Below are 22,990 nucleotides of genomic sequence, written 5' to 3' on the forward strand. Positions count from 1 at the left end.
CTATTTCGACTGGTTGGGGACTTTGGAACTAGGGAGCATAGTCTAAAAATTAGAGCCAGACCTCTCAGGAGTGAAATTAGGAAACACTTCTACACACAAAGGGTGGTAGATGTTTGGAACTCTCTTCCACAAACGACAATTGATGCTGGATCAATTAATTTTAAATCGGAGATTGATAGCTTTCTGTTAACCAAGGGTAGTAAGGGATATGAGCCAAAACCGGGTATTGAGTTAGGTCGCAGATCAGCCATGATCTCATTGATTGGCGAAGCAAGCTCGAGAGGCTAAATGGCCTATTGTTGTTCCTATGTTTCTATGAAATAATCAAATATGTTCTGAGATCAAAGTGATTTTGGCAGTGGAGGGGTCGAGTGGGAACAGGTGGCGGTCTGTACTTGCCGGTACAAATAAAAATGTGTTGCAGACTTAGATCTGCAGGAATCAGTACAAAAACTGCCCACTATAAGTAACTGTTATTGGTCAAAGTGAAGTTCAAAAAAATAAAAATGATGCCATATGACGAGAAATCAACAAGAGTAGACAGAAATAACCTGAGTGGATCAAACAAGTCAGCAAATTTTGAATTTGGCTCAGAGGCCACAAATCGCAGTGAGTGTTCAGAAGCCCGACAAGAAAGACAGTTGAAATGCTGCAGTTATAGTGCAGAATTTCATTTCAGGAGAAGGAAGGTGTTAAGGAATATGATGAAAGATAGTAGAGAGAGTTGATTTGTCAAAAAGTGTGAGCTTTTTGACGTAATTGCCTTTTCCTGTTCCTAAGAGGTCCTGTGTATTAACATTTGTAAAATTAGTACGTGCATGGGCCTAAAATAACTTTTTGATTTATGGCGATAACATAAGTGGTGAGCAGAGGCGATTCTAGACGGGAGAGGAGCAGGGAAGGCCCAAGGTTTCCTTGTGGGACCTGGAGGAGCATTCCTATTCCTTCTGGCCCACACGTAAACTTCAGAAAAAAAATTGAGCCATAATTTGCAGTCAGCGGCAAAGCAAAGGCGCTCACCACTGATCCTGAAGAAAGTGACTGCAGAGTTCTCGCGAACTTTATGGTGCAAAGTTTGCCTTTATCGACGTTCAGTTGATTTTAGTACTCTGTCATGGGAATTCCTAGTGCGGTGCTGCAGTGACGTCAACAAGCTGTCTAAGCAGCTAATCACATAGCAGAAATCTCACAGTCAGGAAACCAGGAAATGAGAAGTCTCTTTTGTCTGTGCATTTTAAAAATGTTTGAGAGCGAAATAAAGATTGAGACTCTCGCAGGCGGATAAAGGAAAACCTGAAGTTTTTTAAAAATTGTAATTTTTTATCATAATGGAGAAATTAACACTCCACAAATATAAAAATAGATTTTCGGGGTCAGAACCTTGACCAATCAATATGTTGTTAAAACCCCTGTTACACCTATTCCAACAAGGCTGAACATTTAATGGGATATTTAACAGCAGTATTACCATGGAAGAGCCCAAGATTTTGTCAGTTTCACTGATTTCACTGATTACCTGTTACGGGGGAGAGGGGATGTTGGGGGGGGTGGGCACAGCGCCAGTGTCAGAACAGTGAATGACTGACCGCAACTTGAGGATGTCCACGCTTAGCTGCGCATGCGGTAAATCCTGAAATTGCAGTCAATTTCAGAGAGGTGTTGTTTGCCGTCATTACCCACTGCAAATTCCGGGCCATTAAATTTCCTTGACCTATTCTGGTCATGATCTTGTCTGCCACCCGGTTTCATTGGCAGTTCCATCACTAAGTGTCACTGTCGTGATCGGCAGTTAAGATCGCGTTGGGCTCCAAATGACAGCATGGGATCCCGATATTTAACTATTCATGAGACCCTCGCCTGCCTGTGGCAGGCAGCCCAACACTGCCAGAAACCTGGCAGTTAAAATGGTGGCGTGCACGAACACATCAGGAATACAGCATTAACCGCCTGACCACATTGTAACAAACCGCCAACCATGTTCCTGCCATTTGGGCAGGGTTAATATCCGCCATGTGGTTCTTGACCCCCTTCAGTGTGCTATAGAATGCCTCAAAGTTTTACTGTCTTTGACAAAATGCTGAATACACGGTAAGTACTAAATAACATCTATGGGTTCAATTTTACTTTGCCTGAGGGAATAGAGGGGGTGGGGTGGAATGAAGACATTGTTCTAATTTTCGTATAATTGTGTTTAAATATGTTGAACATTGGGCAAAGATTAGAATTACACAAAAGGTGAGTGTGTGGGTTTGATTTAATGTTAGAAATACAGCTGCCCTGGACTCGCAAATAACAGAGCGCTTCTAATTTAAAACTGTTATCATTTCATATTAGTCATATCTATAATTAAAGATGAATACCACTTGTAACTCATCTGATTAGTGTTGACCTTTACGATTGCTAAAGGAAACAAGTTTACGATTAACTTGAAGTGTACCCAAGTGGCCATGCTCTGTCTGAGAATGATTTCTAACTCTTGAGTTAGGTTCGTCAAAGTTTGTGGTCCAATCTGTGCTGCATCGGAAAGGGTTCTAATTTACAGTGCATGCTGCTTCAAGCTGACATTACCTGTGTATGGAAAATATGTAATATTTTGTGCCTGTAGTAGAATTTCAGATACTAGAAAAAATAAAGCTGGATCCTTTGTCAGCAATGCAGCTGGCCTTGCTCTCAGTTTTCAACTTCTGGCTTATGCTGGGGTAGAGCGATCAAATTTGCATCACCTATGCACATCTATTAGATATCCATATTGTTATGTATGGAGAAAGAGTCAGACTGAACACTGTGAGCTCAAAGTAAAGTGTGGCCTTAGTCTTTTATTGCAGGTCTCCAGAGAGCCTCTCCAACCTTTGAGGTCTCCTTAAATACCTGTGCTCCCAAGGGATTATGGGATCCCTTAGGACTCCAGGGGATGAGCTCTCTGGTGGCTGTACAGAGTAAATACAAGTTTACATATATAATACATATATGTGGTGGTTTTCGATTCCCCTTCCTCCACATCACCCACCCAATATTCTCCCCTCTCCTCAGGACATTGACTCTTGCTGGGGTCCAATTCCACAAGCACCCAAGTGACCACTTTCCTAGTGTGAATCCAGTGAGTATTGTCAGCTTGTTGGATTATGTAAGGCATCACAGCCAAGCCACACATGCATTTTCCAGGGAAATTGTTAGATGGAAATTAAAATGGGAATCTGGCTCTGTTTTTTTCCGCACTCCTGTGCACTAGCATTTTATTATGTTCAGAATAACTCCACAAGAATGTATACTGTAAGCTCAAACTGTTGTGACCTTGGTCTCTTTAATGTAACTCCAGGGTGCGGAAGCAGCTTGGCAGACTGCCTTTTACACCTGCTTGCCCGGTGTGTGCAGGTGACCTTTAGGTCTCCAACAGGTGCACCCTCTGGTGACAAGTCTTATACACTAGTAAAGTTTACATACAGAACACATTTAATGATTTGTGTACACGCATCCTTAAATTCTTTTGCACTTCCGCAGTTCCTAGACACTCATCATTAAAAAAATATTCTGATTTGTCTTCCTCAGGTCCACACTTCCCCAGATTGAATCCATTTGCCATGGTTAGTCTGTCTATGTTGCTTTGCAACCTCCTGTTCCCATCCACACAACTTATTGTGCCTCCTTAATTAGTGTCATCTGCAAACTTGGATTTACAACTCCATCTAAGTCATTAATATATATGATGAAAAGTTGAGGCCCAAGATGATATATATTTTCTCATTAGCATTTTGTGCAATAATTCATATAATTGTGTTGTTAATCATGGACGATTGACAGTTCTGACTTCAGAAGCTACTTGAACACATTGCAAAGTATTTTCTACTAATCTTGCAGTACAAGTCCAGAATTGAGCCTAAACCTGACTTCAAAGAAAATCAGTGTGAGAGTCCCCAGAGGAGATAGTGTTACTGCTTTGGTTTGACACTACATAGATGTAACTCCAGTGCAGTACCCAAATGGTATTATGAAGTGACCTGGGGAGAGGTCCTTTAGATGTACTAGGCATTTAAGGATAAGGGGTAAGCCATTTAGGACCGAGATGCGGAGGAACTTCTTCACCCAGAGAGTGGTGAACCTGTGGAATTCTCTACCACAGAAAGTTGTTGAGGCCAATTCACTAAATATATTCAAAAAGGAGTTAGATGAGGTCCTTACTACTAGGGGGATCAAGGGGTATGGCGAGAAAGCAGGAATGGGGTACTGAAGTTGAATGTTCAGCCATGAACTCATTGAATGGCGGTGCAGGCTAGAAGGGCCGAATGGCCTATTCCTGCACCTATTTTCTATGTTTCTATGTTTCTATGTTTATAAACCCAGCTGGAATTAATTCACGTTTTTAGACATTGCAGTTTCTCCCACCTGCTTGCTCTAAACATTACCATTTTAATTGATGGAAAAGCAGCTCTGTATGCATGGCACTTTGTTTAAAAGCAGAAAACCTTTCTTGCACCAAATCGCTCAAAGCTTTATGGCAATTTTAAACCTATTGCACCTAAATCTATTCGCGAACAAACTAGAAAGCAAACCGTGCTCTCAATTATCCCCACTGTGTAGAAAGATATCAAAAGTGTGATGAAACTTCACTGGACTTGTCACTAAAATGCACCTCTGTAACTACACATGCAGCGCACTGTCCTAGATAGGAGAATTGGGTTGTGGCCAGGCAGTGTAAACTGGGTACAGTCTGGCTCAAACTCATACTGCAGGTCCTGGGGTTGAGACTAAAGTACTGTTAGCTTTCCTAGTTTTATCGCTGCAGTAGAAATGCAGCAGAAGAAATACCAGTAGTAACATAGAAACATAGAAAATAGGTGCAGGAGTAGGCCATTCGACCCTTCGAGCCTGCACCACCATTCAATAAGATCATGGCTGATCATTCCTTCAGTACCCCTTTCCTGCTTTCTCTCCGTACCCCTTGATCCCTTTAGCCGTAATAGAAACATAGTAGTGTTTAGTTAGGTTATATATCGTGAACAATGTAAATAATGTTCCAACTAATCTGCAAATTAATCTGTGTAATCAATGAGTGTTTCATTCTTTAAAAATTCCAGACATGCTTATAGTTCCCCAGTGCATTTGAATCCACTTAGCCCTTCGACCCACTGGATCAGTTAATGAATCCACTGTGTCTGTCACTAGCTGGCTGTGAACCTTGGTTTCATTACAAGGGGGTAGGAGGATGTAGGTGCAAGCAGCTGAGCCAGCCACTGTTTGTGTTGTGACCATGACAGTGTATTGCGAGTGGTACTCGCAATAGTAAGGAAAGACATTGGCTTGGATGATGTGGAATCTGTATGGATAGAGCTGCGGAATACCAAAGGGCAGAAAACGATAGTGGGAGTTGTGTACAGACCACCAAACAGTAGTAGTGAGGTTGGGGACAGCATCAAACAAGAAATTAGGGATGCGTGCAATAAAGGTACAGCAGTTATCATGGACGATTTTAATCTACATATAGATTGGGCTAACCAAACTGGTAGCAATACAGTGGAGGAGGATTTCCTGGAGTGTATTAGGGATGGTTTTCTAGACCAATATGTCGAGGAACCAACTAGAGGGCTGGCCATCCTAGACTGGGTGATGTGAAATGAGAAAGGACTAATTAGCAATCTAATTAGCAATGTTGTGCGAGGCCCCTTGGGGAAGAGTGACCATAATATAGTAGAATTCTTTATTAAGATGGAGAGCGACACAGTTAATTCAGACACTAGGGTCCTGAACTTAAGGAAAGGAACTTCGATGGTATGAGACGTGAATTGGCTAGAATAGACTGGCGAATGATACTTAAAGGGTTGATGGTGGATAGGCAATGGCAGACATTTAAATATCACATGGATGAACTTCAACAATTGTACATCCCTGTCTGGAGTAAAAATAAAACGGTGAAGGTGGATCAACCATGGCTAAAAAGGGAAATTAGGGATAGTGTTAAATCCAAGGAAGAGGCATATAAATTGGCCAGAAAAAGCAGCAAACCTGAGGACTGGGAGAAATTTAGAATCCAGCAGAGGAGGACAAAGTATTTAATTAGGAGGGGGAAAATAGAGTATGAGAGGAAGCTTGCTGGGAACATAAAAACTGACTGTAAATATGTGAAGAGAAAGAGATTAGTGAAGACAAGCGTAGGTTCCTTGCAGTCAGAATCAGATGAATTTATAATGGGGAACAAAGAAATGGCAGACCAATTGAACAAATACTTTGATTCTGTCTTCACGAAGGAATACACAAATAACCTTACGGAAATACTAGCAGACCGAGGATCTTGAGAGAAAGAGGAACTGAAGGACATCCTTATTAGTCAGGAAATTGTGTTAGGGAAATTAATGGGATTGAAGGTCGATAAATCCCCAGGGCCTGATAGTCTGAATCCCAGAGTACTTAAGGAAGTGGCCCTAGAAATAGTGGATGCATTGGTGATCTATCGGCTCTGGATCAGTTCCTATGGACTGGAGGGTAGCTGATGTAACCCCACTTTTTTAAAAAGGAGGGAGAGAGAAAACGGGTAATTATAGACCGGTTAGCCTGACATCGGTAGTGGGGAAATGTTGGAATCAATTATTAAAGATGAAATAGCAGTGCATTTGGAAAGCAGTGACAGGATCGGTCCAAGTCAGCATGGATTTATGATAGGGAAATCATGCTTGACAAATCTTCTAGAATTTTTTGAGGATGTAACTAAGAGTGGACAAGGGAGAACCAGTGGATGTGGTGTATTTGGACTTTCAAAAAGCTTTTGATAAGGTCCCACACAGGAGATTGTTGTTCACAATTAAAGCACATGGTATTGGGGGTAATGTGTTGACGTGGATAGAGAACTGGTTGGCAGACAAGAAGCAGAGAGTCGGGATAAACGGGTCCTTTTCAGAATGGCAGGCAGTGACTGGTGGGGTGCCACAGGGCTCAGTGCTGGGACCCCAGCTATTTACAATATACATCAATGATTTAGATGAAGGAATTGAGTGTAATATCCCCAAGTTTGCAGATGACACTAAGCTGGTTGGCGGTGTGAGCTGTGAGGAGGATGCTAATAGGCTGCAGAGTGACTTGAACAGGTTAGGTGAGTGGACAAATGCATGGCAGATGCAGTATAATGTGGATAAATGTGAGGTTTATCCACTTTGGTGGTAAAAACGTGAAGGCAGAATATTATCTGAATGGCGGCAGATTAGGAAAAGGGGAGGTGCAACGAGACCTGGATGTCATGGTACATCAGTCATTGAAAGTTGGCATGCAGGTACAGCAGGCGGTGAAGAAGACAAATGGCATGTTGGCCTTCATAGCTAGGGGATTTGAGTATAGGAGCAGGGAGGTCTTACTGCAGTTGTACAGGGCCTTGGTGAGGCCTCACCGGGAATATTGTGTTCAGTTTTGGTCTCCTAATCTGAGGAAGGACGTTCTTGCTATTGAGGGAGTGCAGCGAAGGTTCACCAGACTGATTCCCGGGATAGCAGGACTGACATATGAGGAGAGATTGGATCGACTGGGCTTGTATTCACTGGAGAGGGGATCTCATAGAAACATATAAAATTCTGACGGGACTGGACAGGTTAGATGCAGGAAGAAAGTTCCTGATGTTAGGGAAGTCCAGAACCAGGGGTCACAGTCTAAGAATAAGGGGTCAGCCATTTAGGACTGAGATGAGGAGAAATGTCTTCACTCAGAGAGTTGTTAACCTGTGGAATTCTCTACCGCAGAGAGTTATTGATGCCAGTTCGTTAGATATATTCAAAAGGGAGTTAGATATGGCCTTTATGGCTAAAGGGATCAAGGGGTATGGAGAGAAAGCAGGAAAGGGGTACTGAGGTGAATGATCAGCCATGATCTTATTGAATGGTGGTGCAGGCTCGAAGGGCCGAATGGCCTACTCCTGCACCTATTTACTATGTTTCAAAGTGGACTAAAAGTAGAAAAAAATTGCTTTTTCTTGGACGGTTATTTTAAATGGTAGCTTGCTAACTCATCATAATATTGATGAGTTTGGCTGCAACAGTGCAGATTGGGTATGTCAAATTTAGACTGTAAATAGGTTAGGGAAATGTATTCCATGCAGTGCAAAATTCAGGGCTCTCTGACTGAGTTCTTGTGGCTGGTATTCTCTTATGTAATCCACTTCTTGTTTGTTCTTCTCGTGAAGGTATAGCACACAGAGATCTGAAGCCAGAGAACATCCTTTGTGAATTTGCGGAACAGGTAAATGACTGTTGTACCCGTATTGCCCTGTACAGCATGGAACTATACTGAGTGCATTTTAACAAAGGGTTATGCTGCTTGCTTGTATCACTGAGAGGTTCTGGAAAGCTGAGCTTGCTGCTTGCATTCTCGAATGGATTAATGGAGTGCTGCTCACTGCTCATTTTAATGACTGAAATGAGCTGACGCTCTGGTTAGCTCTTTCGGTCATTAAAATGTGATTATTCATACAGTAGTTCGTCACGCTTTTTAAAAAACATTCAAACTACTTTCTTTGACAGACTGCACACTATTTGCTATCATGAGAGCAGACAGAAGGAAAATGCTGAGATGAGCAATGGGGGTGATGGGAAATATGGAATGATGCAGGCAGATGCAAAGAAAGAGAGAGAGAGAGAAAACAGGTGGCTGGTGAACTACAGCAGTGCCCAGTCATGACGGGTTTGATGCCAATTTGAATTTCAACTTCCTTGGCCTATAATTTGAAAGTAATCCAAAACTTTATACCAACAGCTCCAGGAATATCAGATTAAATAAAATGCCATCATGTTAGTTGGTGTCTCTTACCCATTTTGCCTTCACATGCTGTAAAACTGATGGTTAAATTCAGCTAGGGTGAATATCTGTATAGAACTGTGATGTGAGATTAGATGGGACTTGTCACTGTAGTCAGCTTTTCACATCCATGTTACCATTTGGATGGAATGTAATGATGTCACAACAACGAGTTTTGTACACCGAGCAATGCTCTTAAATGTCATTCTAAATAAAACTAGGTTGATTTTCCGTACTCCCTTGTATTTTCATCATTGGTCGATGAAACCACGTTCAGGGATACCAGCGATTTGCTCAGTGAAGTGTCTTCCTATTGCATCTGTCACTAGCTTGCTCCGGAGCCAGGTTTGATTGCAGTTGGGTAGGAACATGCAAGCATAAGTCAGTTCAGCCACCGGCTTTTTATATTGTGACAGTGTCATTTTAAGTATCTTCAAAGCCGCCTTTTATCAGTATCTTTTTACGGAGTGATTATCCGCACGAACATTTTTGTGTCCTTCTGCGCATGCGCGCTCGATTCGGTCGCGGAGGGAGAGCGAGCGAGTGGGGTAGAGAGAGAGCGCGCGAGCGAGCGGGGTAGAGAGCAAGTGAGCAGGGTAGAGAGCGCGCGAGCGAGCGGGGTAGAGCGCGAGCGAGCAGGGTAGAGAGCGAGCGAGCGGGGTACAGAGCGAGCGCGCGGGCGAGCCGGGTAGAGAGTGAGCGAGAGAATGGAGGGGTGACAGAGAGCGAGCGAGAGAGTGGCGGGGGGGTGTGTGAGACAGAGCGAGCGAGAGAGTGGGGGTGTGAGACAGAGCGAGCGAGAGAGTGGGGGGGTGAGACAGAGCGAGCGAGAGAGTGGAGGGGGGTGAGACAGACAAGCGAGAGAGTGGGGTGGGGTGAGAGAGTGGGGGTGGACGAGGGGGAGAGAGCGAGCGAGCGAGTAGGGGTGGGAGAGGGAGCAAGAGACTGGGGCAGAGAGAGCAAGAGAGAGAGATTGGGGGGCATGGAGAGAGAGATTTGGGGGCATGGAGAGAGATTGGGGGGTGGGGGGCAGAGAGAGAGAGAGAGAGAGAGATTGGAGGGCAGAGAGAGAGAGAGCGGGGCAGAGAGAGAGAGAGAGAGCGGGGCAGAGAGAGAGAGAGAGAGAGATTGGGGCAGAGAGAGAGAGAGAGAGAGAGAGAGACTGGGGCAGACAGAGAGAGAGAGAGAGCGGGGCAGAGAGAGAGAGAGAGAGCGGGGCAGAGAGAGAGAGAGAGAGCGGGGCAGAGAGAGAGAGAGAGCGGGGTAGAGAGAGAGAGAGCGGGGCAGAGAGAGAGAGAGAGAGAGAGCGGGACAGAGAGAGAGAGCGGGGCAGAGAGAGAGAGCGAGCACGAGCGGGGCAGAGAGAGAGAGAGAGAGAGAGCGCGAGCGGGGCAGAGAGAGAGAGAGCGAGCGGGGCAGAGAGAGAGAGAGAGAGAGAGAGCGGGGCAGAGAGAGAGACTGAGATTGGGGGGCAGAGAGAGACTGAGATTGGGGGCAGAGAGAGAGAGAGACTGGGGCAGAGAGAGAGAGAGAGCGGGCAGAGAGAGAGAGAGAGAGCGGGCAGAGAGAGAGAGAGAGCGGGGCAGAGAGAGAGAGAGTGGGGCAGAGAGAGAGAGAGAGAGAGAGAGAGAGAGCGAGCGGAGCGGAGAGAGAGAGAGAGCGAGCGGGGCAGAGAGAGAGAGAGTGAGAGAGAGAGAGCAAGCGGGGCAGAGAGAGAGAGAGAGAGAGAGTGGGGCAGAGAGAGAGAGAGAGAGAGAGCGGGGCAGAGAGAGAGAGAGCGGGGCAGAGAGAGAGAGAGAGCGCAGGGCAGAGCAGAGAGAGAGAACGGTGCAGAGAGAGAGAGAGAGAGAGAGCGGGGCAGAGAGAGAGAGAGAGAGCGAGACTGGGGCAGAGAGAGAGAGCGCAAGCGAGAGAGAGCGATCAAGACTGGGACAGAGCAAGAGTGAGAGACCGAGCCTGAGGCAGAGCGAGAGCGAGAGAGACTGGGGCAGAGCGAGAGCGAGAGAGAGCGAGCGAGACTGGGGCAGAGCGAGAGTGAGAGACCGAGCGAGCCTGAGGCAGAGCGAGAGCGAGAGAGACTGGGGCAGAGCGAGAGCGAGAGAGAGCGAGCGAGACTGGGGCAGAGCGAGAGTGAGAGACCGAGCGAGACTGGGGCAGAGCGAGAGCGAGAGCGAGCGAGCAAGACTGGGGCAGAGCGAGAGTGAGAGACCGAGCGAGACTGGGGCAGAGCGAGAGCGAGAGAGAGCGAGCAAGACTGGGGCAGAGCGAGAGTGAGAGACCGAGCGAGACTGGGGCAGAGCGAGAGTGAGAGACCGAGCGAGACTGGGGCAGAGCGAGAGCGAGAGAGAGCGAGCAAGACTGGGGCAGAGCGAGAGTGAGAGACCGAGCGAGACTGGGGCAGAGCGAGAGTGAGAGACCGAGCGAGACTGGGGCAGAGCGAGAGCGAGAGAGAGCGAGCAAGACTGGGGCAGAACGAGAGCGAGAGAGACCGAGCGAGACTGGGGCAGAGCGAGAGTGAGAGAGAGCGAGCAAGACTGGGGCAGAGCGAGAGTGAGAGACCGAGCGAGACTGGGGCAGAGCGAGAGCGAGAGACCGAGCGAGACTGGGGCAGAGCGAGAGTGAGAGACCGAGCGAGACTGGGGCAGAGCGAGAGCGAGAGAGAGCGAGCAAGACTGGGGCAGAGCGAGAGCGAGAGAGACCGAGCGAGACTGGGGCAGAGCGAGAGTGAGAGACCGAGCGAGACTGGGGCAGAGCGAGAGTGAGAGAGAGCGAGCAAGACTGGGGCAGAGCGAGAGCGAGAGAGAGCGAGCAAGACTGGGGCAGAGCGAGAGTGAGAGACCGAGCGAGACTGGGGCAGAGCGAGAGTGAGAGACCGAGCGAGACTGGGGCAGAGCGAGAGTGAGAGAGAGCGAGCGAGACTGGGGCAGAGCGAGAGCGAGAGAGACCGAGCGAGACTGGGGCAGAGCGAGAGCGAGAGAGAGCGAGCAAGACTGGGGCAGAGCGAGAGCGAGAGAGAGCGAGCAAGACTGGGGCAGAGCGAGAGTGAGAGACCGAGCGAGCCTGAGGCAGAGCGAGAGCGAGGGAGAGCGAGCGAGACTGGGGCAGAGCGAGAGCGAGGGAGAGCGAGCGAGACTGGGGCAGAGCGAGAGCGAGAGAGACCGAGCGAGACTGGGGCAGAGCGAGAGCGAGAGAGACCGAGCGAGCCTGAGGCAGAGCGAGAGCGAGAGAGAGCGAGCAAGACTGGGGCAGAGCGAGAGCGAGAGAGAGCGAGCGAGCCTGAGACAGAGCGAGAGCGAGAGAGAGCGAGCAAGACTGGGGCAGAGCGAGAGCGAGAGCGAGAGAGAGCGAGTGAGACTGGTCAGGATTTTGGGAGGGGGGGGGTTGGTGAGAGGTGGCAGTAAAGAGCACAGTGGAGATGGGAGAAGAACGTGATCCAGACTAAAGGGGAGGGCGGGGGGGTTGAGAGCGAGAACGTGACAGATGGTACGATGGATCACATTCTTCCAACCCCACCCCCTTTTCACCCACACCATGTTCTCGCTCTCCTCCCCTACACCTTGTTCATTTTTTGGAAAGCTCGGTGTGTGTGAGGCAAGTGATATAATTGGACTGGACGAAAACTGGAAGTCACAACACTGTCACTATTCACTTCATACCCAATAAACCTGGGTAGGGCAGTTCTAATTACACATTCCAGTGAAACTACTGGGTGTGTCTTACCTTTCAAGGGGACCAATCAGCAATCAGGTCTTGTGATCAAGGCAACCCAATCAGAGCTTTAGGTGTTACAAATAAACTCGTCCATCTTTTTACACTATGGGGGTACCCGGGAACACTGCTGTTCTAGTTTCAGTGACTAACTGCTGCCACTGTAATAGGTTTAACTTTCTCTAAGCCCTTGTCCTACTTGGAATAAGTTGGATACTTCCCAAGTGTCAAAGTGTCACTCCTTTTGTAAAGTTTCAATTAGCCCCGGCATCAAATGTTTCATTAAAATGGAAGAATGAACAGGGAATAGGTTGAATTAATCACTGGAGGTTTTGTCACCTTAACCATGATTGCTTTTATCTACTGTGCAGGAGAAAGGTTTTAAAAAGAATTCTATCTTTCTGTCATGCGACAGTGCACCGTGATAACAGCTCGTTAGCGATTGGAGCTTACACTTAGTTAAAAATGGAGAGAAATCAATCAATTGGTAATTGAACAATTATTAAAATTAGTTATAATCTTTAAAATAGCACTGCTGTGCATTTAATATCTTATGCAGCAATGTATTGGAAAACATGGCCACGCAGTTTTCCCCAGTCATTTGCTAGTGGTGGCAACATTTGTACTTTTGTTTCATAAAGTGATCCATTGTGCGGTGTATTCTTTCTTAAGAGATACTTCTTTTTGTGTAAGTCGGGTAGTAGCTTCTTTGCGACCCACCATATTGTTTGAAATGCCCACCTCCCTTTCCAGAAGGCTGCCTCTGAGATGAGCAGGAATCTGCAAGCTTGCTGCTCTTGGATGCTGTTTCTTAGGCTTGAAAATAAGTCACTCAATTCCTGGTGGGACCTATATCATTTTGACAGTTTAATCCTAAATATAAAACTCACATTCACACTTTCTCTCTCCACACCCCCTTGCCCAGATATCACCGGTGAAGATTTGTGACTTTGATCTCGGTAGTGGGGTGAAGTTGAGCAGCGCATATACTCCTATAACCACTCCTGAGTTGATGACTCCGGTATGTAAATGTCATGACACCTTTTGTTTTTCATCTGTGGTGCATTTCCTGAACTGAGTCACTGCAATTCTTTCTTGCATTAAGTGTAGTAACTTTCTTGTTAGTATTCAAAGGTATTAATAGCATGTTTTCCATATCCCTATCTGTGAAGTGTCAACATAAACAAACAATATAAAAGTAAAATAATTACAATGAATAGAATGGGATGTTCTTTATTTTAAAGGTGCTATATAAGTACAGTAGTTGCTTGAAATATTTTCTTTTCTTGTAAAAGCTCTTGTGGTTGTCTCACCTTTGAAACCGGGCAACTCTGTAATATGTGTATGCCATAATGTTAGATGGGTTGTCCACTGTCTTTAAATGCGAAAATCAGGAAATTGCTGTCTGAGTTACATCAGAACATAAAAGAAATAGGAGCAGGAGTAGGCCATACAGCCCCTCGAGCCTGTTCTGCCATTCAATAAGATCATGGCTGATCATTGATCTCAACTCCACATTCCTCCCGATCCCCATATCCCTTGATTTGCCTAGACTCCAAAAAACAATCTATCTCAGCCTGGAATATATTCAGAGACTCGGCATCCACAGGCCTCTGGGGCAGAGAATTCCAAAGATTCACAACCCTCTGAGTGAAGAAATTCATCCGTCTTAAAAGGCCAGCCCTTGTCGTGAGATTGTGCCCCTATTTTCTATGTTTCTAGTTCTAGATAGTCCAGCCAGGGGACACAACCTCTCAGCTTCTACCCTGTTAATCCTCTTCAGAATCTTGTATATTTCAATGAGATCATCTCTCATTCTTCTAAATTTCAGAGAGTATAGGCCCATTCTACACAATCTCTCATCATAAGACAGCACTCTCATCCCAGGAATCAATCTAGTGAACCTTTGTTGCACAGCCTCTAAGGCAAGTACATCCTTCCTTCGATAAGGAGACCAAAACGGCACAGTACTCCAGGTGTGGTCTCACCAAGACCCTGTACAATTGTAGCAAGACTTCCTTACTCTTATACTCCAACCCCCCTTGCAATAAAGGACAACATGCATTTGCCTTTCTTATTGCTTGCTGTACCTGCATGCTAGCTTTCTGTGTTTCTTGCACAAGGACACTTAAATCTCTCTGAACACCAACATTTAGAAATTTCTCATCATTTAAAAAATATTCTGTTTTTCTATTCTTCCTACCAAAGTGAATAACCTTATATTTCCCCACATTATACTCCATCTGCCACCTTACTGCCCACTCACTTAGTCTATCTATATCCCTTTGCAAACATTTTGTGTTTTCCTCACAGCTCTCAGCTAGCTTTGTATCATCAGCAAACTTGGATACATTACACTCGGTCCATTCATCAGATTGTAAATAGTTGAGGCCCCAGCAATGATCCTTGCAGCACCGCACTAGTTACAGCCTGCCAACCTGAAAAAAACTCGAGTATCCTTACCCTCTCTTTTCTGTCCATTAACTAGTCCTCTATCCATGCTAATATATTACATCCAATCCCTTATCTTGTGTAATAACTTTTTATGTGGCACCTTATCGAATGCCTTTTGAAAATCCAAATATACTACATCCACTGGTTTCCCTTTATCTACCCTGCTAGTTACATCCTCAAAAAATTCTAATAAATTTGTCAAACATGATTTCCCTTTCATAAAACCATGTTGACTCTGCCGAATCATGTTATGATTTTCTAATTGCTCTACTACCACTTCCTTAACAATGGATTCCAGCATTTTGCCAATGACTGATGTCAGGCTAACTGTAGTTCCCTGTTTTCCCTCTCACTCCTTTCTTGAATAGCGGGGTTACATTTGTTACCTTCCAATCCACTGAGACCATTCTAGAATCTAGGGAATTTTGAAAGATCAAAGATCAATGCAGCCACCTCTTTTAGAAACCTAGGATGTAGACCGTCAGGTCCAGAGGATTTGTCGGCTTTTAGTCCCATTAATTTCTCTAGTACTTTTTCTCTACTTATATTAATTACATTAAGTTTCTCAACTTTGTTAGTTCCCCACCATTTTAGGTATGCTTTTTGGGTCTTCTACTGTGAAGCCAGATACAAAATATTTGTTTAACGTTTCTGCCATTTCCTTATTCCCCTTAATAATTTCTCCTGTCTCAGCCACTAAGGGACCAATGTTTACTTTTGCTACTCTCTTCCTTTTTACATACTTGTAGAAGCTCACAATCTGTTTTTATATTTCATGCTAGTTTTATCTCAGTCTATTTTTTCCCCTTTTTATCAATTTTTTGGTCATCCTTTGCTGGTTTCTGAAACTCTCCCAATCCTCAGGCGTACTAGTATTCTTCACTATATTATAAGCTGCTTCTTTCAATTTAATGCTATCCTTAACTTCTTTAGTTAGCCACGGATAGATCACTTTTCCTGTGTAGTTTTTGTTTCTAAATGGAATGTATTTTTGTTGAGCATTATGAAATATTTCTTTAAATACTAGCCACTGCTTATCTACTGCCATACCTTTTAATCTTTTCTTCAATCTACCTTAGCCAACTCACCCTTCATACCTGTGTAATTGGCTTTATTTAAGTTTAAGACTCAAGTTTCGGATTTAGGCTAGTCACTCTCAAGCATAATGTGAAATTCTGTCATATTATGATCACTTGGCCCCAGAGGATCCTTTACTATGAGATTGCTAATTAACCCTGTCTCATTACACAATACAAGATCTAAAATAATCTGTTCCCTGATGTATTGTTCGAGGAAACTGTCCCAAATGTATTCCATGAACTCGTCCTCCAGACTACCTTTGCCAATTTGCTTTGTCCAGTCTATATGAGATTAAATTCCCCCTCGATTATTGCATTACCTTTGTGACCAGCTACTACCATTTCTTGATTAATATTCTGTCCAACGGTATAGCTACTGTTAGGGGGCCTATATATTATTCCCACTAGTGTTTTCTGCCCCTTGTTTTTCCTTATCCCCACCCATACCGATTCTACTTCCTGATCTTCCGAGCCAAGATCCTTTCTCTCTACTGTCCTTATATCATCCTTTATTATCAGGGCTACCCCCCCCCCCCCTCCCCCTCCTTTTTACCATTCTGCCTGTTTTTTAGAAATGTCAAGTAACCTGGAACATGTAATTCCCAACCTTGGTCACCTTGTAACCACGTCTCTGTGCTGGATATTAGATCAAACCCATTTATCTCTATTTGTGCCACTAGTTCGTCTATCTTGTTACGAACGCTCCATGCATTCAGATAAAGAGCCTTTACATTTTTTACCTTTATTCCCTGCTTTGACATTCTCTGCTGCACTGCTACCATTAAGCTCTCTGTCCCTTCCTGTCACACTCTGCTTATTTTTACCAAAATCCCTACTAGCTCTATTGCACTGACCTTTCATTTTAGATGTCTAAATTTTCCCTCACCTGAACCCCCCCTCCCCCCGCCCCATTTTTTAGTTTAAAGCTCTATCTACAGCACTAGTCATTCGATTCGCCAGGATGCTGGTCCCAGTGGAACCTGTCCCGATGGAACAGCCCGCTCTTTCCTCAATACTGGTGCCAGTGCCCCATGAATTGAAACCCCTTCCTCCCTCACCACTTTTTGAGCCAAGCATCTAACTCTCTGATCTGCATGGCCCTATGCCAATTTGCGCATGGCTCAGGTAGTAATCTGGAGATTATTACCCTTGAGGTTCTGCTTATTAATTTAGACCCTAGCTCCTATAACTCCCTCAGCAGAACCTCTTTCTTAGTTCTACCTATGTCATTGGTTTCTATATGGACCACGACAACTGGATCCTCCCCCTTCCACTCCAACTTCTTTTCCAGCCATGAGCAGATATCCTTAATCCTGGCACCAGGCAGGCAACACAACATCCGGAACTCCCTGTCATGGCTGCAGAGAACAGTATCTATCCCCTGACTGTACTGTCCCCTACCACTACCACATTCCTTCCGTCTCCTTCTCCCTGCAGTCCTTTTCCTCGTCCATACAGGGAGCAAATGCCTCATACCTGTTGAACAGGGTCAAGGGCTGAGGCTCCTCCATCGTTACACCATATCTTCCTGACTCGCAGTCACACCCTCCTTTCCCTGACCATTGATTAACTCTAAAATACTATTGAACCTCAAGAGTGTGACTGCCTCCTGGAGCAAAGTGTTTAGGTAACTATCTTCCCCACCCTGCCCCACCGCCCCCCGAGGCACCGCAATGTCTGCAGCTCGTACTCCAGCTTAACAATTCTGAGTCGAAGTTCCTCAAGCTGCAGACACTTACTGTAGATGTGGTTGCTCGGGATTGCGATGCTCGCCGCAATCTCCAACATGCTGCAGTTATGACACACCACCCGCCCTGCTATCTCTAACCTTGTTTTATTAATTAATGAATGAATGAATTAATTAATTAGTTAAGTCTTTGATTCAATCGATATTTTTTAAGATACAAAAACATAATATAAGAATTAGGAGCAGGCCATTCGGCCCCTCGAGCCTGCTCTGCCATTCAATAAGATCATTTACCTCAACTCCACTCTCCCCATAGCCCTTGATCCCCTTAATAGCCAAAAATCTATCAATATCTGGCTTGTATATACTCAAAGACTTTGAGTTGCCCTACTCCTCCAGAAGCTTCGCTATAACAGTACCTTGCCAAGAGACTCGCCATTAAAACACATGGAATGGCGTGAAGTTCTGGTACTTACCCATTAAACACGGCAGAAAAAGCTAGTGATTGTCCATTCAAGTGTAAGTGAATTTTTAATGGCGTGATGAGTCTTAATTACTGCCAAACAACATCTCTGGCACTGAAAAATAACTTTTACAAGTGTGAATTCTCATACCTTCAGATTTTAATTATTGTTGGAGATGTAAAAATGTTCTTTCTAATTTTACTTTTTCATTCTGTTTTTTATCTCTCTCTTAGTACCGTCTTTCTTTCCCTCTCTTTATTTTCCTTTCTGTACATGATTTGACATTGAATTAACTATTCTAACTTATACTTCCTGGTTTAGACTTTGCGTGTCTCAGTACGGGTTCTTCAACCTGATTGATTAAGGAGACGCGCCATTGCTTACCCTGTTCACACAGGTCCCAGATCCCCTGTAGAGGGCATACATTATTTTGGATTTCTAATAACTGCAACTTCCACTGCGAAAGCCGACAGAAAGTCTGAGGGCAAGTGTAGATGTAATGAATGGCTAGCGCCGTTTGTTTGCTGCTTACCCCAAAATCCGGGCCATTATCTTAGTTTCCACTACCTTACTATTTTATCTTCTTTGCTAAGGGTTTCCAATAGAAGAATCTGCTATTGCAGTGCAACAGTGTTTGGTAGACTTGTAAAATTCATGCTGAAAAGACAGTCTTTATGTAGTCTGGTTTTAGATGAAATACTAAACATAGAATAGAGTCACAGAAGAAAAACTATCAAAATGCCCTTTGGTGGTCAGTCATGCATGATTAAATAAGACTTGCCACCTCCGGGCAGGAATTATATTCTTTTGACAAATTTAAAATGAAGCGTTTAATTCCTTACAGCTCTGTAAAATATTTTTTAGTTGTATAAATTTAGTTTACCAGATATATTGTAAAATATTAAACTGCATTAAATATAATCAGCACAATCTATATGATGGGTGTATTGAGGAAGAAATATTTATGGGGTCTGGCAGAGTTTCTATCTGTAGTTTCAAACCGCATAATACTATTGCACCTTAGATTAATGGGCTACTCAAACGCAGTCTTATTTTGTGGGCTTGATTAGAAATTAATGTTTATTATTTTGGGTTTTAATTTCTAATAACTGCATTAATGTCTTCAGTGTGGTTCTGCGGAATACATGGCTCCTGAAGTGGTGGAGACGTTCACAGAGGAAGCGTCATTTTATGATAAGCGTTGCGATTTGTGGAGCCTTGGAGTAATTCTGTACATCATGCTGAGTGGCAACCCACCCTTTGTGGGGAATTGTGGAACAGACTGTGGCTGGGACAGAGGAGAAGCCTGTAGGGCCTGTCAGGTAAGGCAGCAGAACAAATCTGCAGATGATAATTTGTCAAAGAATGGGCAACAACGATTTATTTATAAAAGTTGTTTGGTAAGTTTGTGCTCATTAAGATGAGGAATGACAGTGCTGCAGAAATATGATGCTGTGTTTGACCTGAATATCTCCAGTCGCGTTTAATGGTACACGTCTCACTGTATTCTAGTAAACATCTTCCTGAGCACACTGATCAGATTAATATCTCACACATTATTGCAGTTCTTTCTGTTTCCCTGGAAACTGATATTGCTGCCAGTGCCCAAAGCTGAGCTGCTTTCTGATTGGATGACCAAGTCCCTCATCACTTAAGTCTCCCTGGGGTCAAAATTGCCCCTTTTTTGTGCCCACGGTGGCCCTTCCGACCGGGGGCGAGAGGCGGTAGCGCCTTGGGCGAAATTGCTCCTAGAGATTTTGGGGGTGATTTGCCGGTAGCACCGCGGTTAGCGCCCCGGGCCTGCATTCAACAGGCGATGACATCACCGCCGAGCGCACCGACCCCTTTGCGCCCCGCGCCGATCGCTTTGAGGCCCACGGGGGAAATTGCCCCATGGACCATGAGGCTAGTGCGGCCGGATGTCAACGCCAGCTTCATGGGGCGCTGACATCCGCCCGGGGCGCCCCTTAAAGTGGAGGCCGTGTGCAACCCGGGCTGCTATTTTATATTGTTGGCCAACCCTTCAGTTGGCCCAACAATGGCGGCCCTCGCCTCAACCGGGCTGCCATCATGCAGCCTGGCACTCCCTTTTGGGTGCCGGGCTGTTGGCCCGTTCGAGCATGACACTGGTGGCCCAGTGGCGGCCACCAAAGGGCCTGCAGAGTGTGCAGCGGCCCTCCCCTTTAACTGAAGGGGGGGGCATTGTACCGCATCAACGCTGAACTCAGCGCCGCACTGATGCCCCGGGAACACCCCTCCAACGAGGGGGTGGGCCTGAGACAGCGTTCCACCTCGTTTGAGGGGTACAAAGCCCAATTGTATGCCGGGGGCGAGACTTCCGACCCGGTTGCTAAAAGTCCCGGGCCCGGAAAGTTACCGCCCCCATTCGGGGCGAGGGGCAATTTCGCCCCCCTTATCTTTAGCTACTTCAGCAGCAATTCTGCACACACTTGGGGCTTTTCCCCTCTTTCTATCTCATTGCCTGGTCTACCACCTTCACTGTTCCTTCTCTTGCTAAATTCTTTGCTAATTTGCCAAGTGCTGCAGTGTGCCCTTTCTCCTCATGAAGTGAGTCATTGTTTGAACAATACCATTGCTGGCAAGTTCACAATAGCCTCCCTGACATACTCTTCATTTCCCTCATGTTCTTCACTAGTTTTGATCCAATGATCTTTCCATAGAGTTCATGTATAATCGTGAAATATTTCTTACTGTAAGCTCAGCGATTTGCCTCTTCCACTTTAACCGATTTGCTCACCTAGGGTTTTATTGTCACATCTCTTCAACTTCTCAATTTTTGCTGTCTTTCCTGAAGTGTTGTTTTCTGCATTTCTGAAGTAAATATTTTTTTTAAACTTTGCTATTCAAACAAAGAAAAAAAAATCAAGAAGGTTCCAAAAATATGAGAAAATATATTAAAGAAATCTGGTGAAATTCAGAAAAATACTGCAACAATAGTAGAAATAGTAGCATTCTTGGGGAAAAAAAAAAAATTGCAAACAAACTGAGATGAGTTCCCTTGGGAGACAAATAGTCCTGTTGGGTGTTCAAGCCTCAAACTACATGACCAAGTACATTCCCTGGGACAGAGACTGAGTTAATTTGAAAAGCTTTTGTGTAGATCTTGTAAGAACATCAAAAGCCTGTAAACAGATTATCTGCTTGCCATTTGAGTTGAGAAATGTTTTGAGCGGGTTAAAGATTTTTTTTTAAAAGGGCTGTTTGTAATTAATTAATAAACCTAAACAAATTCATTTGGGGTCGAAATTGGTGAAGGCCAAGGACCACTCAAGTGCCGCGCAAAGGACTGCCGATGGCCGCCGAGGTACCTGACGGTACTTTGGGCAGGAGTTTCGGCAAAAAGGTCCTAGAAAGGGCGCACCGCGGCAAAAGAGGGACTTGCGTCGTCAATCTGGGCGGCAGCAGGCGGAAGCTCTCAATCTCGGCAGCAAAGGCTCTTGCTGCCTAAGTGCCGCCGAGGATGGAGTCGGGCCCATGGAGGGTCGAACAACTGAAATGAAAAATCAATGCAAAAAAAAAAACCAGAACACCTTCAGGGGAACCATGCAGGTAAGTTGCTGTAAGAAATAAAAAAAAAAAATGTTTGCTAACCTGTTTTTGCAGGTCTTCATACCTACCATCGGGGATAGACCAATCTCCACGCAGCCTGTCCTTCTCCCTTCTGCCGCCAACTCCCGCCCGCATCAATCTGGCATCTCGGCGGGCAGGAAGTCACTTGCACCACTTGGCCGTCCGCTGACGTCAGCGGGCGGTTTCCCCCCCCCCCCTCCCGCCCGCTCCAGCCCAAGTGCAAACTGTCACAGGGTGGAACCCGAAGCGGAATGTTGGCGGGTCTCGCCGGCAGTCAGCGGTAAGGCCATCAATTTCGGCCACATACAGTTTAAAAAGTTCTTATCGGGGTTGCATTTCTCAAGATTCACCTTTTTGCTCATTATTTAACTGACGCGTCATTTAATTTAGTAAATACAGTGCTGGTGTAACGAGGGATAAATCAATGCAACAATACCAGCATAACCTGATGCAATATGTAAATAAATGTATTGTCCACTGAGAGGGTGATGATGTGAGTATTGAAAATGGGAATGTTTTGTCTGTTGAAGAGCACTCTTAAAGAAAACCATGCTTTTAATTAAAAGCATCAGGTACTGTTTTCATTACTATTCCATTGCAACTGGTAATATTTCTTGTAGAATAGTAGATGTTTCACAACATTCTAATCCTTGATATAATGCCCCGGATTTTGCGGCTTTCATTAAGGATGATGCTGCTGGCCTCCGAACCGAATGCACACTTTACCTGTTGCGAGGCCCCAAACGGAAAGTTGCTGTCAGATGCTGCAGACGTGGGGCAGTGCTCCAATCAGGAAACAGAAAGTCTCTCATTCTCCCCCACGAGATACTGTGGTATTTTCTCGGGTGAATACAGGAGATAATGTTGATTAAAGGTTTTATGCATTTTGTGCCACGAAAGGTCACCTGAAGGTACAGTGAGGGGAGTAAGGGAAGTGTATTTTAAATTTTTTTTTTTAATTTGCAAAACTATCAACTCCCCAAACAGTCTCTCACTCTACCCAGTCTGGTTTTACATTTCTTTTCATATATATTTCAACAAAAAAGCATCAGATGAAGATTTTTGTAATTGACTGGTATTCCCTTACATTGTGCAAACACCAGCCCGTAAAATTTTAATGCGAAATTGCTGGGCAGTTGGTGACCAATTAGCCCAACTGTGCCAGCAATTAGGATATCTGTGTTGGAGCGGATAATCTGTCAAGTTGGAACTTGACAGACCACAAGTTTGGGATTTGATGC

The 22,990-nt window shown here is 45.1% G+C and overlaps 1 protein-coding gene across 2 annotated transcripts in view; it reads left to right on the forward strand.

Moving 5' to 3' along the window:
* The window catches only part of LOC139268486 (MAP kinase-interacting serine/threonine-protein kinase 1-like), a 94,985-nt gene that overhangs the window by 62,647 nt on the left and 9,348 nt on the right, over positions 1-22,990 (forward strand). For both annotated transcript variants that reach the window (XM_070886717.1, XM_070886718.1), the window contains exons 9-11: positions 8,156-8,211; positions 13,400-13,495; positions 19,286-19,480. In XM_070886717.1, coding sequence (XP_070742818.1) covers positions 8,156-8,211; positions 13,400-13,495; positions 19,286-19,480 — 347 coding nt within the window. The remainder of the gene's footprint in view (positions 1-8,155; positions 8,212-13,399; positions 13,496-19,285; positions 19,481-22,990) is intronic.

This window comes from Pristiophorus japonicus, chromosome 8 (assembly GCF_044704955.1).
Source record: "Pristiophorus japonicus isolate sPriJap1 chromosome 8, sPriJap1.hap1, whole genome shotgun sequence".
NCBI classification, from domain to species: domain Eukaryota; kingdom Metazoa; phylum Chordata; class Chondrichthyes; family Pristiophoridae; genus Pristiophorus; species Pristiophorus japonicus.